This window comes from Ptychodera flava, chromosome 2, assembly GCF_041260155.1.
Source record: "Ptychodera flava strain L36383 chromosome 2, AS_Pfla_20210202, whole genome shotgun sequence".
In the NCBI taxonomy this organism is placed as follows: domain Eukaryota; kingdom Metazoa; phylum Hemichordata; class Enteropneusta; family Ptychoderidae; genus Ptychodera; species Ptychodera flava.
The window spans coordinates 9,891,561-9,906,235 of record NC_091929.1 but is presented as its reverse complement, the minus strand read 5'-3'; the positions used below and the strand labels follow the sequence as shown (position 1 = coordinate 9,906,235).

General features: G+C 37.8%; 1 protein-coding gene across 1 annotated transcript; it reads right to left on the bottom strand.

Moving 5' to 3' along the window:
- Positions 1 to 5,246: 5,246 nt before the first annotated feature.
- Positions 5,247 to 6,335, bottom strand: LOC139124313 (pseudopaline exporter CntI-like). Its single transcript, XM_070690456.1, has one exon. The coding sequence runs from the start codon at positions 6,333 to 6,335 to the stop codon at positions 5,247 to 5,249; it is 1,089 nt and encodes a 362-aa protein (XP_070546557.1).
- Between the last annotated feature and the right edge of the window lie 8,340 nt (positions 6,336 to 14,675).

Sequence of the window (14,675 nt, the reverse complement as noted above, 5' to 3'; positions counted from 1 at the left end):
TAAATATCCCACTATAATGTTCACATTGGACAATAAAACAATTTTCGCAACGTCTTCAAGCTGTGTAGCTCGATTGTACGCCCAGAAGTACAGTATGTAAAAAGTTGTCATAACTGCTACCTAACCAATGTTTTTATGGTTCTGTTTTAACGCTTCATAAAGTGTACCTTCGCTCGTGAAGGAAGAAGCAGGCACGCCTATGATTAGACCTATCACTCTGTCGAAACATGTGATCACGGAAATAGGAAACCTTTCTGACATCAACTTGACAACAATTGTTCCCTAAGCAAACGCTGCACATACACCAATGGCGAGAATGTAGCCGAAGCTCCCATGGACATGGTCGTTTGGCTTCCAACTCGCTGATCCAAAGATAAAGTTTGCTCGGGTTATAAGAAGAATTCCTACGGTGTTGATGATGACAGTCATAACGTCGGTTCTATTACACCTTTTTCCAATATATGCAAGCCATCAATGTTGCAAAGATGGGTTGAGTGCTTGTCAAAATAGCTGATGCATTTCCCATTCCGATTAAATTCATCGAAAAGTAAAATGCGATGTCACAAACGATTGATATCACCTCTTTGACGATGTTCAAAAAGAAGATCTCTTCGACTGAGCTGGACTATGTCGGAGGAGTTATCTATTATTGCCAGTGATGTCAGAAACACCAAGACGACAGACTTTACCATCACTTGTTTGGAGGGCGACAAGCCATGATGAAACCCTAGTAGTATAAAGATATTACACACGCCAAAGAAAACTCCGCTGAGCGTCGCCAAACGACACCAACAAGGGACTTCAAACAAGTGGTCATCTGGTCTTCATTCGCCTTTATCCATTGTTGTAGATGACATGTATTACCATTTTGTGTACTGTTGCAGAGGCTGTCAGAATCTGAATGTCCAAACTGTTGTCGGTCTCCATCACGAACCGCGGCCATGCTGCAATTTACGGTGAGTTACAAATGCAAGTTTTGTTTTATACGATGTTGATGTAATAACCATAAATAAACACACCATGAGGGATCTGTGGTTGACATTTATTGGAAAACATAAAGTCCTCTCATTTTCATTTTCGTCCTTTCTGTATACTTTCAAACCAATAAGGTGTAGACAGATATAGACACGGCTGATAAAATTTCCTTCTATTTGCTTGTGCTCACATCCTGTAGATCGGTCGTCCCTTATTATGATCAAAACAGATACGTAAATTTGTAAACTTTGCTGAACCCTGACTTACTGAAGCATTCAGTGTGAGACTTTGTGATAAAAACACGAATTTTTAGGGTGTCTCCCAGTAGCTTATGAGTAAAAAATTCAGCTTACAAATATTAAAAGTGCACGTGCTAAATATCTCCTTTAGAATTGTATCGTAAATGAAAAGGTTACCGTTACGTTAGAACGGTGGGTAAACTGCTCATGATATTAATAATATGCAGTATTAAGGTTCCAAGACAAGAAATTGACCATTTTAAACTAACAATTCTCTAGTGTTTAATAAGCTCAGAACCCCAGTAAATTGTATATTTTCGGAAAGCCTCGATATAGGGAAACATTTTGGTTACCATAGTGTCAACATTGTTTACATAACTACAACGTGACAGGTAATTTGCATAACCTTTCAAAAATCGGTTTTCCCTGTGTTTTGTTTCAATGCTTTGAGATATGTGGCTGAAATTTATGTGAGTGTAAGCTATCCTACAGATCTTCAAAAGGGTGTCTCAGAATTTTTTTAAACGTTCTTAAACAGTTTTTATGCTAGAAAAACTTAAGAGCAGTGAATTTTACCATAGTTGATTTCTTTAAATTGTGCTGCAAAAAAACTAAGCAAGATATAAAGAATCTGAGATACACTTTGAAAGAACATTGTGAGAGCTTGAAGTCCAGCAAGTTTGAGTCAGATATTTTGAAGTATTGAGACAAAACATAGGGAAAACCGACTTTTGAAAGGTTATGCAAATTTTCTTGTCACGTGATAGTTATGTAAACAATGGTGACACTGTGTTTACCAAAATGTTCCCATATATGTAGGCTTTTAGAAAATGTATACTTTACGGGGGTTCTGAGTTTATTAACCGTTAGAGAATTGTTAGATTAAAAAGGTCACATTTCTTGTCTTGGAACCTTAAATATTAGTATTCACGGTAAAGAAGGGATTGCGAACTACTAAAACGTCTGTACACAAAGGTTACTGCAAATTGCCTGTATTAATTTTTCCAAGCGGTTTCGCAGCCTTGCGTGTGTATAAAAATAAACCCGCCAGCAAATTGTTTCTCGACACCTTCGATTTAAAATACACCGAGAAGGGTTTTATCATTATTGCTCAGGAACAGTTCAGGTAACTTTGTTGGTAGAATGTTTTCAGATGATATCTCGGTTAATAAAGCAGTTATCACAGTAATCTATAAGAGTTTCGCCGTTGCTATTTTAGGTTTATTTGTCCTTCTTGTTCCTTCTCATACTTAAATGCAGTGTTGCAGCCAGGACGTGCCTTTGCGATAATGTACTCTAAACGGAATCTGTTGTCACGCATTCTCGTGTACTGCCGGTCACCTCAGGCACACTCATGAATCTACTATGTGGGGTGTAGTCTGAAAGTAATATCTGATACTGACAATGACCTTAGCTTGGCATGATTATTTTGAAGCTTATATTCAGGCTGCGTTCACAAAATATGGTTAAGTGGCTGGAGGAATTCAGAGGCGAGGGGTTGGAAAGTTTTGGGTCAAAAGAGAGGGAACTTGAAAATTTTGCTTTGCCTGTAGGGGGACTTGAACATTTTTTGGTTCGCTTTTACGTTTTACATTTTCCAATTGCAAGTTTTTTGTAGGTAATTCAATGGTTGTAATGTTTGTTATGGTTTAACAAAATCTAGAATCGTTTTGTCACATTTCATGACTTCTATCTTGAAAAAATCTAAACATATATGATTTGTCGTAAAAAAAAAACAAACTTGAGCCTAGTAACAGGGCAGAAGCTGCAAATGTTCATGATTTTTGCAATATTTCTGTGCAGTATATCAACTAAAGTTTCTTGCTATTTCCCTACAGCACCCCAACACACAATATTCAGTTTGTCGACAAAGCCTTTATAAATAAAAATGTATTAGGTAATAATTCAATTAGAGTCCAGACTCACAGTGAGTTGTCAATGATACAAATGCATGGTACACATACACAAGCTGTGTTAGTAAGCTGAATACTGAACAGTTCAACATGCTGTATGGAGGAGAACAAGAACACAGTTGTATAATCTGAACAAAATATTGTCAATTTTATCAAAGTAAATGCAGCTACTCCCTGCGGGGAGTGTCAATATCAGGTACCACCCTCATACTGCAATGTCAATGTCACTGCATACCTGAGCAGTGATAGAGATAGTTCTGACTCTGATGTATATGGTAGTTGAAGAAGAGTTTGGGTCATATAACGCTCATGAGAGTGAAACATACTTGTACACAAGATCAGGCCAGAGAGCAACACATAGAAGACCAGGCGACTTAAAAAATATTGGGGATTTTTGAATTCTGGCATATGAGAATAATCATATATTAAGAAAAAAGATAGTCACCATACTTGATTTTCCAAATCGTCACATTCTAATCATAAAATAATACAAAAGCAAAATTTGAAAAGTAAAGACTAATGGAATTGTTTATTTTTTAACCAAATTTGCGTGGCAAAACGTCCGAATTGGAGTATTAAATTTTGGCGTTACGTTGGAAACGTTTCGAGTATACCACTCTGCACTTCTGTTGTGATCGAGTTTCATTTTTGATGGTGGTTTATTGTCTTTGTCAAAGAGTCACAAGTGCTCATGTCGACATTGCAGTCGAATTCGAACCTCCGTTAATAGAAATAGCAACGTTCGGTTTACTCTTCGTCGAGAGGGCGGTTATTGACCGATATCTCAAAATAAACGAGAGGTTAACACTCACACGTGTCACGTGAATCTGATTTGAAAAATTATTACAATACAGATGCGAATTTAAAAGACATCCCTATGTATCGAAAATCAATCACAAGTGGAACATCGATCATCGGTCACGCAAACAAACCGCGATCAAACAAGTACTTAATGTAGCCTCTCTCGTCGAGGTACACTGGAAACACCATGTGTATACAAAAGTAAATTGAGCTAATGATGAAGAGACAGCTCTGATATTTCGACATGCAGAGTCAGACAAAACATGAGCAGGACCATTACAGGAGTCATTGGCATAATGCAAAGGTCAAAGCACGATTCTTTAGTCTATCGACTGAAAAACTGCTCTGAAAATCTATTTGTTTATTTTTGAGGACGACATCGGTTGATCAAAATCAAGCAACCGTCGCATTGTCACATGGAATGAAAGTTACAAAGGAAGACCTTATTCTTGTTTGTTGACTTTTCATTTTGGAAATGAATCAAAATTAAAAAAATAAACCTCTAAAATCCTAACATATTTGAAACATCATGATACATTGCTCAGTTTAATAAGACGAAATTTTTGATTTTATTGAGTTATTTATATACAAAAAGTAATGCATAATACATACTTGGTCTTAGACTGAAAGATCTGTGAATCAAACACAAAATTTATCGAAATACAAAAGGAATGAAAACGTTTGTATTTGTCAACCTTGACTTAATATTGTAAAGTGTTACAGTAATGTTTAAAGATGTAGTTGGGTTATTATTTTGTGATCAATGTCGATGGACGACCTTGCCTCTGAAATGAATACAATGGGCCTGGAATGGTTGTTATATCATTAAGTCTTTCATAGACTACTGTATGGCTCTAAAGACTAGAATGAGCCGATATACAAGAGGCGTTATTGTAATGTCAGTTTCGAAAAGGCTAGTGGGATACAATGAAAATAAAGCAAAAATTAAACTATGATTGACGAACATGTCATTGTACATTATATAATTTTGTTTGAGCACTTCAAGCAATAAAATGACTTGGTAACCTTTTCCATCATCGATCCTGAAAGTTTGAGTGAGTTTCGATTAAACACAGAAATACCGCTTGGTTTATTCCAGTGAAAATAAAGCATAAATAAAAGCATTATGATTCAATAACAATTCTAGCATGGTGAATTTGCACTCAATGCCTTGAATCGCTACAACAGTATAGTTTGGCAGAATAAATTTCTCACAACACCACCATAACTACTACTGCAAGCATCGGCTCTTTTGGTCAGTTAAATTAATGAAGAAAATTAACTTAAACTATAAACAGGGCTTAGTTGATAAAAGATTTCATTCATAAGTTTCAGACTGCACTTCTTTGTGATCAGTCTGACGATAGCATACATTGATGTAAACAAACAGCGAATTTAATATTATGAGTATCGTTCCCACAATTGACGTCCAACCTATTGCTTTATCAAATAACAGAAAATCACCCAAATATCCTACTATGATGGTCACATTGAACAGTAAAACCACTTTTGCAACGTCTTCAAGCTGTGTTGCTCGATTGTACGCCCAGAAGTACAGTGTGTATAAAGTTGCCATACCTGCTACATAACCAATGTTTTCATGGTTCTGTTTCAATGCTTCGTAGAGTGTACCTTTGCTCGTGAAGTAAGATGCAGGTATGCCCATGATAAGACCCATTACTCCGTCGAACCATGTGATCACAGAAACAGGAAACCTTTCTGACATCAACTTGACAAGAATTGTTCCCCAAGCAAACGCTGCACCTACACCAATGGCGAGAATGTAGCCCAAGCTCTGATGGTCGGTTTGCTTCCAACTCGCTGATCCAAAGATAAAGTTTGGTCGGGTTATAAGAAGAGTTCCTACGGTGTTGATGATGACGGTCATAACGTCAGTTCTATTACACCTTTCTCGCAGATATATGCAAGCAATTAATGTTGCAAAGATGGGTTGAGTGCTCACCAAAAGGGCTGACGCATCTCCCATTCCGATTAAATTCATCGAATAGTAAAATGCGATGTCACAAGCGTTTGATATCACCCCCTTGACGATATTCAACATAATATCTCTTCGACTAAGCGTGTCTTTGTCAATGGAGTGACCTATTATTGCCAGTGATGTCACTAAAGCCAGGACGACAGACCTGATGGTCACTTGTTGGGAAGGCGACAAGCCGCCGTGAAATCCTAGTAGTATAAAGATATTACACACGCCCATGAAAACTCCGCTGAGCGTCGCCAAAACGGCACCAACAAGGGACTTCAAACAATCAGTGGTCATCTGGTCTTCATTCGCTTTTATCCATTGTCGTAGATTACTTGCATTGCCATTTTGTGTGCTGTTGCAGAGTCTGTCAGACTCTGAATGTCCAAACTGTTGTCGGTCTCCATCACGAACCACCGCCATGCTGCAATCTACGGTGAGTTAGGGACTGGACACAAATTACAGAGGGTGGGTGGGGGTGGGCCGGTGTTTTTTAGGGGTGGGTCACCATTTTTTGCGCAAGCGTTTTTGAAGGGTCATAAAATTTTGTGCAAGCCTATGGGGAGGGTCACCTCTTTTATACATCAAAGCTGAAATTGCATGTGCACGTATAAAGAATATGTAATAATGAAAAAGAAAAAAATACCTCCTGGCACTTTCAGTTTCTGTCATTTCCATTTTCGGCGCGCCCTTCGGGCGCAAGTTTAAGGGTATAATAAATAAATAATGTATTGATGATCCAAGCAGCCACATTGATTTAAGTTGTCATGATTTCTACTTATCCAACTCCTCTATTGTAGATATAAACTGTCCCCTATGATGACGCTTTCAATAACAATTTGGGAGATCACTTATTTGATATCATTCTCCCATTGACAATACATTGGGTATAGGTCGGTGTCAAATATTCATGAAACTGTATGCACATTTTTTGAGGACATTGACAGAATACAAACTATTCAGAATAGTGCAAAATGTCATCAATAACAACTGGAAGCTTCAGGTCCAACAACTTTTGAATAACAATTTAGGATCAGATAACCTACGAGTTATTTGTAGTTTCATCATAGGCTGCCATGCATAGTGAATGGACATTTCAGTGAAATTCCAAAATCAAATTTCTTGCACAACCATAGACTTGAAACCACTGTAGTATAATCATGAACATTAATACTAATAATTAGGTGTACATAAATGCACAGATTTACCTAGTTTTGTATTGGAAAACAAATATTCATAGTTTCATCATAGGCTGCCATGCATAGTGAATGGACATTTCAGTGAAATTCCAAAATCATATTTCTTGCACAACCATTGACTTGAAACCACTGTAGTCTAGTCATGAACATTAATACTAATAATTAGGTGTACATAAATGCACAGATTTACCTAGTTTTGTATCGGAAAACAAATATTCATAGTTTCATCATAGGCTGCCATGCATAGTGAATCGACATTATCGATGAAATCTAAAAATACATTTTTGTACTTGATGCACTTTTTACCTGCCACTTCAAGCAAAGTATATTTACATGAATTATCACACACATATGATTTGAGATATTTTGGACAAAGCGTTATATTGGCTACATTTTGCCTTCCTTTTGGAGGGGACTTCAAAAGTATAGCAAGTCAGAAGGAGGTCTTGAACACATTGTGGGTTTGTTTGGGGGGTATTGAGTAACAGGGGAGGGTCACATATTTCATGCACGGATAAGGGGGAGGGTCCCTAATTTTTGTGCTTGTACTTTTGAAGGGTCACTATTTTTGATGCAGCGGTGTTTCAAAAAACACCGGCCCACTGCCCCTGTAATTTATGTCCAGTCCATTACAAGTGCAAGTAGTGGATGTATTGAAGGACGTCAATCAACTTTTTTATATACGTTGTTGATGCAATGACTATAAATAAACAGACTATGGGGGATCTGTGGTTGACATTTATTGGAAATCATAAAGCCCTCTCATTTTGATTTACGTCCTTTTATGTGTACGTTCAAACCAATGAATTGTAGACAAATATAGATACGAGTCATAGAATTCCCATCTATTTGTTTGTGCTCACAACCTGCCACAGAAAAGATACGTATTTTTTTTTTTCAGTTGTGCGGAATCCTGACTTACTGCGTCATTCAGAGGGAGACTTCATGATGAAAACACGAACTTTAAGGGTATCTCCTGGTAGCTTCAGTTGGAAAAAAATCAACTTACGAATATATTCAAAGTGCACATGCAAAACATCTCCTTTAGAATTGTATCGCGAATGAAAAGGTTACCGTTACGTCAGAACGGTGGGTAAACTGCTCATGATATTAATAATTTGCATTAATACATATGTACCACAGATTATCAATCTGTTGGCAGCGAAATAAAGTTGGTATTTTCACAGACAGAGATAATATAGTCCCTGTATATTTTTTGCATTTTCCAAAAATTTTGACACATTTCTAATTATCTTAGCTTTTGATTGAGCTAATTATCACTGCTTTTAAATATTTTACTAATTGCTTGCTTTCAGCAAAGTATTTCACGTGTTTTATCAACTTCAAAGCATTTCGAAAACAGGTCGCGTGCCATAAATACTTATGCGGATCGTATATCTGTGGAAGAAAATAATTATTATGATTGGCAGAACTGTATTTATTTTGAACATTTGGAATCAGAATTTTATTATCGAAGTGAAACTAATATCTCGGCACGGACGGAACAAAATACTGTGACTACGATGGAAGCGGTGTACCGGCGAAGGTACACCGAAGCATACTATAAGCCGTTGACATAGCAAGATTTGCTGCGGTCTCGACCGAAGAAGCTCTCGTCAGGTGGCAAAAAAATAAACGGAAAAACCGTTATGGAAACGCGTCCCGAAGTTGCTGTTTTCAACGACTGGCTTCGGACAATAACAACGGAAACTCCTACCAGTCGAGCTTGACCAACGACCGCGGCCTCAGAAAACAACTCTTACCAGCGTCTTTCTTTGCCAGATGTCCGTACACCAACGTGTTTCATTCAACCACAGAGTAATAACATGGACAGAGTGGCAACGGCTATTGTTTAAGGCGTGAAGCGGTTACGTAAGAAATCCATGTTTGCCTCGCCTCACGAAGCTCTTGGCTCTCTTTTCCGAAGAGTGCCGACCATGCACCCTTCGGTTATTTTCGGATTTTCACCAATTGTTAAGCGAAAGTATGTTCGACAAAGCTTGTGTTGTTGTTGTCGTGTGGTGCTGATCGGAATTGATGTGCTGGCGAAAACGGGAGTGTTTTGAGCTTCAGGAAAGTGGGTTTTACCGTTTTAAAAATTCCTCTCATATTTTTATGAATATATAATGAGTGTGTTTGAACCAAATTTGAAAGTCTTTTATCGATACTGTCTGGTTTTACTCAATGGTTTACGGTCAGTCATACCGTCTTGTACACGTGCGTCAAGAAAGGACATGTTTATGAAACTGCTGGCGTGTTATGTTTTGATTGGCGTGAAGCACTGTTTCTGGCCTGAGAGCTCACAAAGTAACTATGGTTGCTACGCGACTGGCGGTACGATGCCATCTCGTCGTATGTTTCGTATAATCACGTGTAATTATCAACCACAAACAAAGCCTCCAAAAAGTTTAACACCTTTGAAGCTCATTTTAATATGAAAAGCCAATAGTCTACAGAGACGACCATGGAAAAAAAAGGCATGCAAGCGTTGCCACTCTGTCCATGTTACTCTGTGATTCAACTAACTGTAGATCTGACAGCCGTAGTCGGACTCCGATTAGTCTAATTTCGCGTACAATTTGGAAGTTTCAGTCATTCTAATTTTTATTACAATTGATCATGTTACTCTAAATACCAATTTTGTTCACATGTATTTAAAATATTTAAGATTTCTGTTCTGAAACGTCTTTGTTTGTGTCTGTTTTTGTTGTCTTAGTTGAGATGGAAATACAGTGATATCGTGAACTCGGTACGCTGCATCAAATATTTGCATATGAATGGTAGAAAGATTTCCCATAGCCAATCAGTGAGCTCACAGCTGATGAAAAGTTCATTGACAGCGTAACAATGCACACTATATAGAATCTATATGCAATTAAGTGTCGTGTTTAGCTGTTTATTTTCGACTGCGATCCACAAAATTGGGGAACATACGTAATAATAACAGAACCCCATGGCCTTGGAGGGCACTCTGTGGCGTTCCGAAGGTAAATCCCTCGGAATACGGTGTATTCTGCCTGTACTTTTCCTCGGCGGCAGAATATACTGTATCCCACGGGAAATACCTTCGGAACTTCACAGAGTGCCCTCCTAGGCCATTGGGTTCTGTCATAGTATTCAATGTCAGTATTCACGGTGAAGAAGGGACACATTCGAATAATTAACAAGTCAGTACACAATGGTTACTGCAAATTGGTTTCATAAATTCTTCCAAGCGGTTTTGCAGCCTTGCGTGTGTATAAAATAGAAGAAGACCTTAAGCATTCTGTATTCGTTTAAAAAGTTGTCATGTCTTACCTATATCAGAGTAAGGACTCTATGTAGTGTCCTTTCTTGCTCATTATTTAGAAATCTGCCTTGTTGAGGTTATAATGTATCAGCATTATAAAAAAGATGAAACTGAGCGTAAGATGGTGAGGCACTTATGCTAGAGCCTGCAAATAACACATTGTTTCTCGACACTTTCACTTTCAAATACACCTAAAAGGATTTTATCGTTATTGCCCAGAGGCAGTTAAGATCACTTTGTTGATAGAATGTGTTCAGGTGACATCCTTCTCACACTTAGTTACAGTGTTGCAGCCAGGACGTACCTTTGCGGCAATGTACTCCAAACGGAACCCGGTGTCCCACATTCTCGAGTACTGCGGGTCACCCCGGGCGCTCTCATGAGTCGACTGTGTTCGGTGAAGCCTTAAAGTAATACCTGTTACTGACAATGACCTTTGTTTTGCATGATTTATTTTGAGGCTTATATTTAGCTTGCAATTACAAAATGGGGTTAGGAGGGCTGGAGGAATTCTGGGGGGATTCGAAAACTTTTTGGGTATTAGCGGGGAACTTGCAAATTTTGCTCTGCCTGCAGGGAATAGTTGAAAATTTTTTGGTTGACTTTTACGTTTTACATTATCCAATTTCAAGTTGTCGTAGGTAATTCAGTGAAAAATGAATACCATTTTTAAGTCATCAAAGTGTTGTAATGTTTGTAATAGTTTAACAAAATCTAGAACCGATTTGTCACATTTCATGACTTTTATCTTGAAAAAATCTAAACATAATTGATTTGTCGTAAAAAAAATTAGCCTGGTAACAAGGCAGACTAGTAACAAGGCAGAAGCTGCAACCATTGATGATTTTTGAAATATCTATGTGGCATATATCAACTACAGTTTCTGGCTGTTTTCCTACAGCATCCTCAAACACACAATATTCAGTTTGTTGACAAAGCGTGTATTTATATAAATGTATCAGGTGATAATTTAATTAAAGTCCAGACTCACAGTCAGTTTTCAGTGATGAAAATGCATAGTACACAGGCTGGGTTAGCAAGCTGAATACTGGACAGCTCAATATGCTGCAGGGGACTAGAACAAGAACACAGTTGTATAAAGTGAACAAAAATATTGTCAATATTATGAAAGTTAATACAGCTACTGCATACAGGCAGTGACAATATCAAGTACCGCCCTCCTACTGCAGTGTCACTGTCACTACATACCGGTACCTGAGCAGTGATAGAGATAGCTCTGACTCTGATGTACATGGTAGTTGAAGAAAAGATTGGTTCAAATAACGTTCATGAGAGTGCAACACACTATTACACAAGATCAGGCCAGAGCAACACATGGAAGACCAGGAGACTTTCAAAGTTATTGGGGATTTTTGAATTCTGGCAAATGAGATTAATCAAATATTAAAAAAAAAGACAGAGTCACCATACTAAGAAATGATTTTATAAATTTTCACATTTTTATCATAAAATAATACAAAAGAAAAATATTGAACAGTAAAGACTAAGCGAAAAATATTGACTAAATGGAATTATTTATTTTCTAATCGAATTTGCCATTATTACACCCAAAATTTTAGAGATGAAAACATTTATTTGATGGAATATTTTAACCTCCTAGTATTGTTTGAATCTGAATCATAGGTGTCTTGTACATTCGAAACAAATTTTGGTAGGTCACTATGCTTAGCTTTTTACAATACGAAAATTTGCCAGAATTCACGATTTGCCCACTCTCCCATGGTTGTCAATTTGTGTGCTCGTTGGCAGGAGCAATGGACCTGGCCAGGGCTGGATTAAGTCAAATTGGCTTATATTGGTAAATCCAAAACGTTCACTGATGCATTTAAAAATGAATTAATTTAAGAACTTGCTTTAGGAATATGAATTTACAAACTGCTAATAACAGGTAGTGTTGAACATCTGCAAGCGGCCCGGCGCTATATTTGTTTATTTTTTCTGTGCTCACATCATTAACTTATATACGGGCTTCTGATAGTTGAGAGGGACTTTTGATCATATATAGGGGGATTTGAAATTTTGTAGGGTATTGAGGGGATCTAAAAAAACCCCCAAGATTTCAATCACGATTCCTCGAGTCCCCTCCCCCAAATCGTTATTTGTGAACGCAGTCTTATGTACATTCAGAGCTGTGGTTGAAAGTAATTTAAATAATCCGCTTGATAGCTTGCAGTTCGAAGGAGTTCTGGTTGGCGGCCGATACCTTATACTGCTACAATTGCCCGTAATTCAGGCGTGAAACTACTTTGTTACAAAATAATGCAAAATTTGATTGACAGCTGACGCACGTTGGTTTCACAATGTGCAAAATATTCCCAAAAATAAACGGTAGTGGGACACAATATCCCCCGGTTTAACATCCCAGGCTGCAACACTAACTAATGTATCAAATACGTTAAAAATGGAGTTACATGTAAAACCTGTCAACACAACTAGAGATTTTCTTGAAATTAAAAAAATTCCGCTTCATGTCACTCTGACAATATTTGATCGCGCTCCTTGAGCCTGCAAAGGTTTTACCTGCATATTGCACTCTACGTTCTGAAATAGGATTCGTACAGGGTTCTGCGACACCCCGTTTTTATGTTGGCCCAAAATAATAACTCATACCTCCCGTATGTTCATATCATAGTTAAATTTTTATTCTCTTCAGCGTCATAAACACACGGAATGGCGTTCGAAAAATTATTTTCAATAGGAAAGTGCAGTTAATTAACCAAAGTTTTGTGTGGTTTGTACCAATGAAGCTAAGGTTACATTTTGTAATGTTGTGACTTTTTACTGTATTTTAATGCTTTACTTTTTCGAATAAAGAATAACATCATGAGCCAACATGCAAAATTTGGTTCTCGAAAAATAATCCCTTATCCAATATTTACTGCCAGCTGACATTCAAAATAGCTACCATCCCTATATTACTATCTGCATTCAAAATGAGCCGCTGCAAGAATTAGACCAAAACTATATTGTGAAGGTTGGATAGTCAGTCATTAATATTTGTTCCAATACACGATCTTCCCGTGCTAAGTAAGTTTAGCTGTTTCAGCGGTAACTTCTACATTAATTTTAAATAACATTATCAACATTGCCATGTCTTTTTAGAGAAGTTGGTGTTTTGCGTAGTCTTATTATCGACAAGTTCGATCAGCCATTATTCATCTTGAATTCCGTTTTAGCGGGAAAGTTTGCTTAGTTCTATTGGGAATGCATTTTTTTCATTAACACATGTCGAGAAGGGTTTTAAAAAATGTGAGCTCCACTTAAAGTATTGCACCGATTTCATTTCGACATGAGATATCTAGAAAACCATGCACAGCATGAAAACTACAGGTAGATTTCAGTACATGCCTGTAACAGGGTCTGATCAGTATCCGTAACAGTCCCTTAAAAATAATCTCTGTTACGGGACCTGTAAAATTGGTCAGATATCAGGGGTCTACGAACATGTTTGTATCAGGCTTGGTAATAAGGTAGTGTATACAGTGAAGTAATTTCTGCGCGTATCTAATATCCAGTGCTGTGCCCACATGACTGAAATACTGGTGTACCAAGAGTGGTGTGCATGCGTGATGAATTTACTGGGCCTGTTACAGGGTCTGAAAATTTGTCAGATTTCAGGGGTGTATAATTCAGAAAGATTGGCTTATTTTGATGACAGAAATGAATACAGAGTGACATAATTGTGTGCACATTAAGAAAACTATTGATCCTGTTGCAGCTCTGTATTCATATTGCTGTTAAAGGTATGGAAATCGATCCCAGGGCCTAGGAGTGGCACATGTAAAACAGTGTGTATCTTTGCGTCAGAGGCGGAATAAACTATGAGTGTATCTATTTATCCAGGAAATCTTAATCCCGACTGCTATGTTTGTACGCATATAGAGCAAGCCAACGTTAGGGACACAAAAAACAACACGGGGAACAAACAGGCAGTGGCTTTGAACAAAATCAATGTACCCGGTACTTCACCGATATTCGTAGCTTGACGCACTTTGAACATAGCTCGTAACAAGGGACAGAGGAAAGCCCATGGAACTACGTGTACAACAGTGGAGATTTTTTGGCTCAACGACTTTGACTCGGATGATGGACTGACCTTTCCCCACTGCAAGCCAATTATTATCTTACTCGATTCAGCACAAAATTTTCGTATTGACTGTTGACGCGGTGTTTACAGTTGTTACGTGGTGGCAAATCCTAGTCGAATCGACGACCGCTGCGTAAACAGTCACTGAATAAACTATGCACGCATTT

Excerpts from the sequence above, each read along its gene's own strand:
- LOC139124313 (XM_070690456.1), bottom strand. The coding sequence starts at position 6,335 with ATGGCGGTGGTTCGTGATGGAGACCGACAACAGTTTGGACATTCAGAG.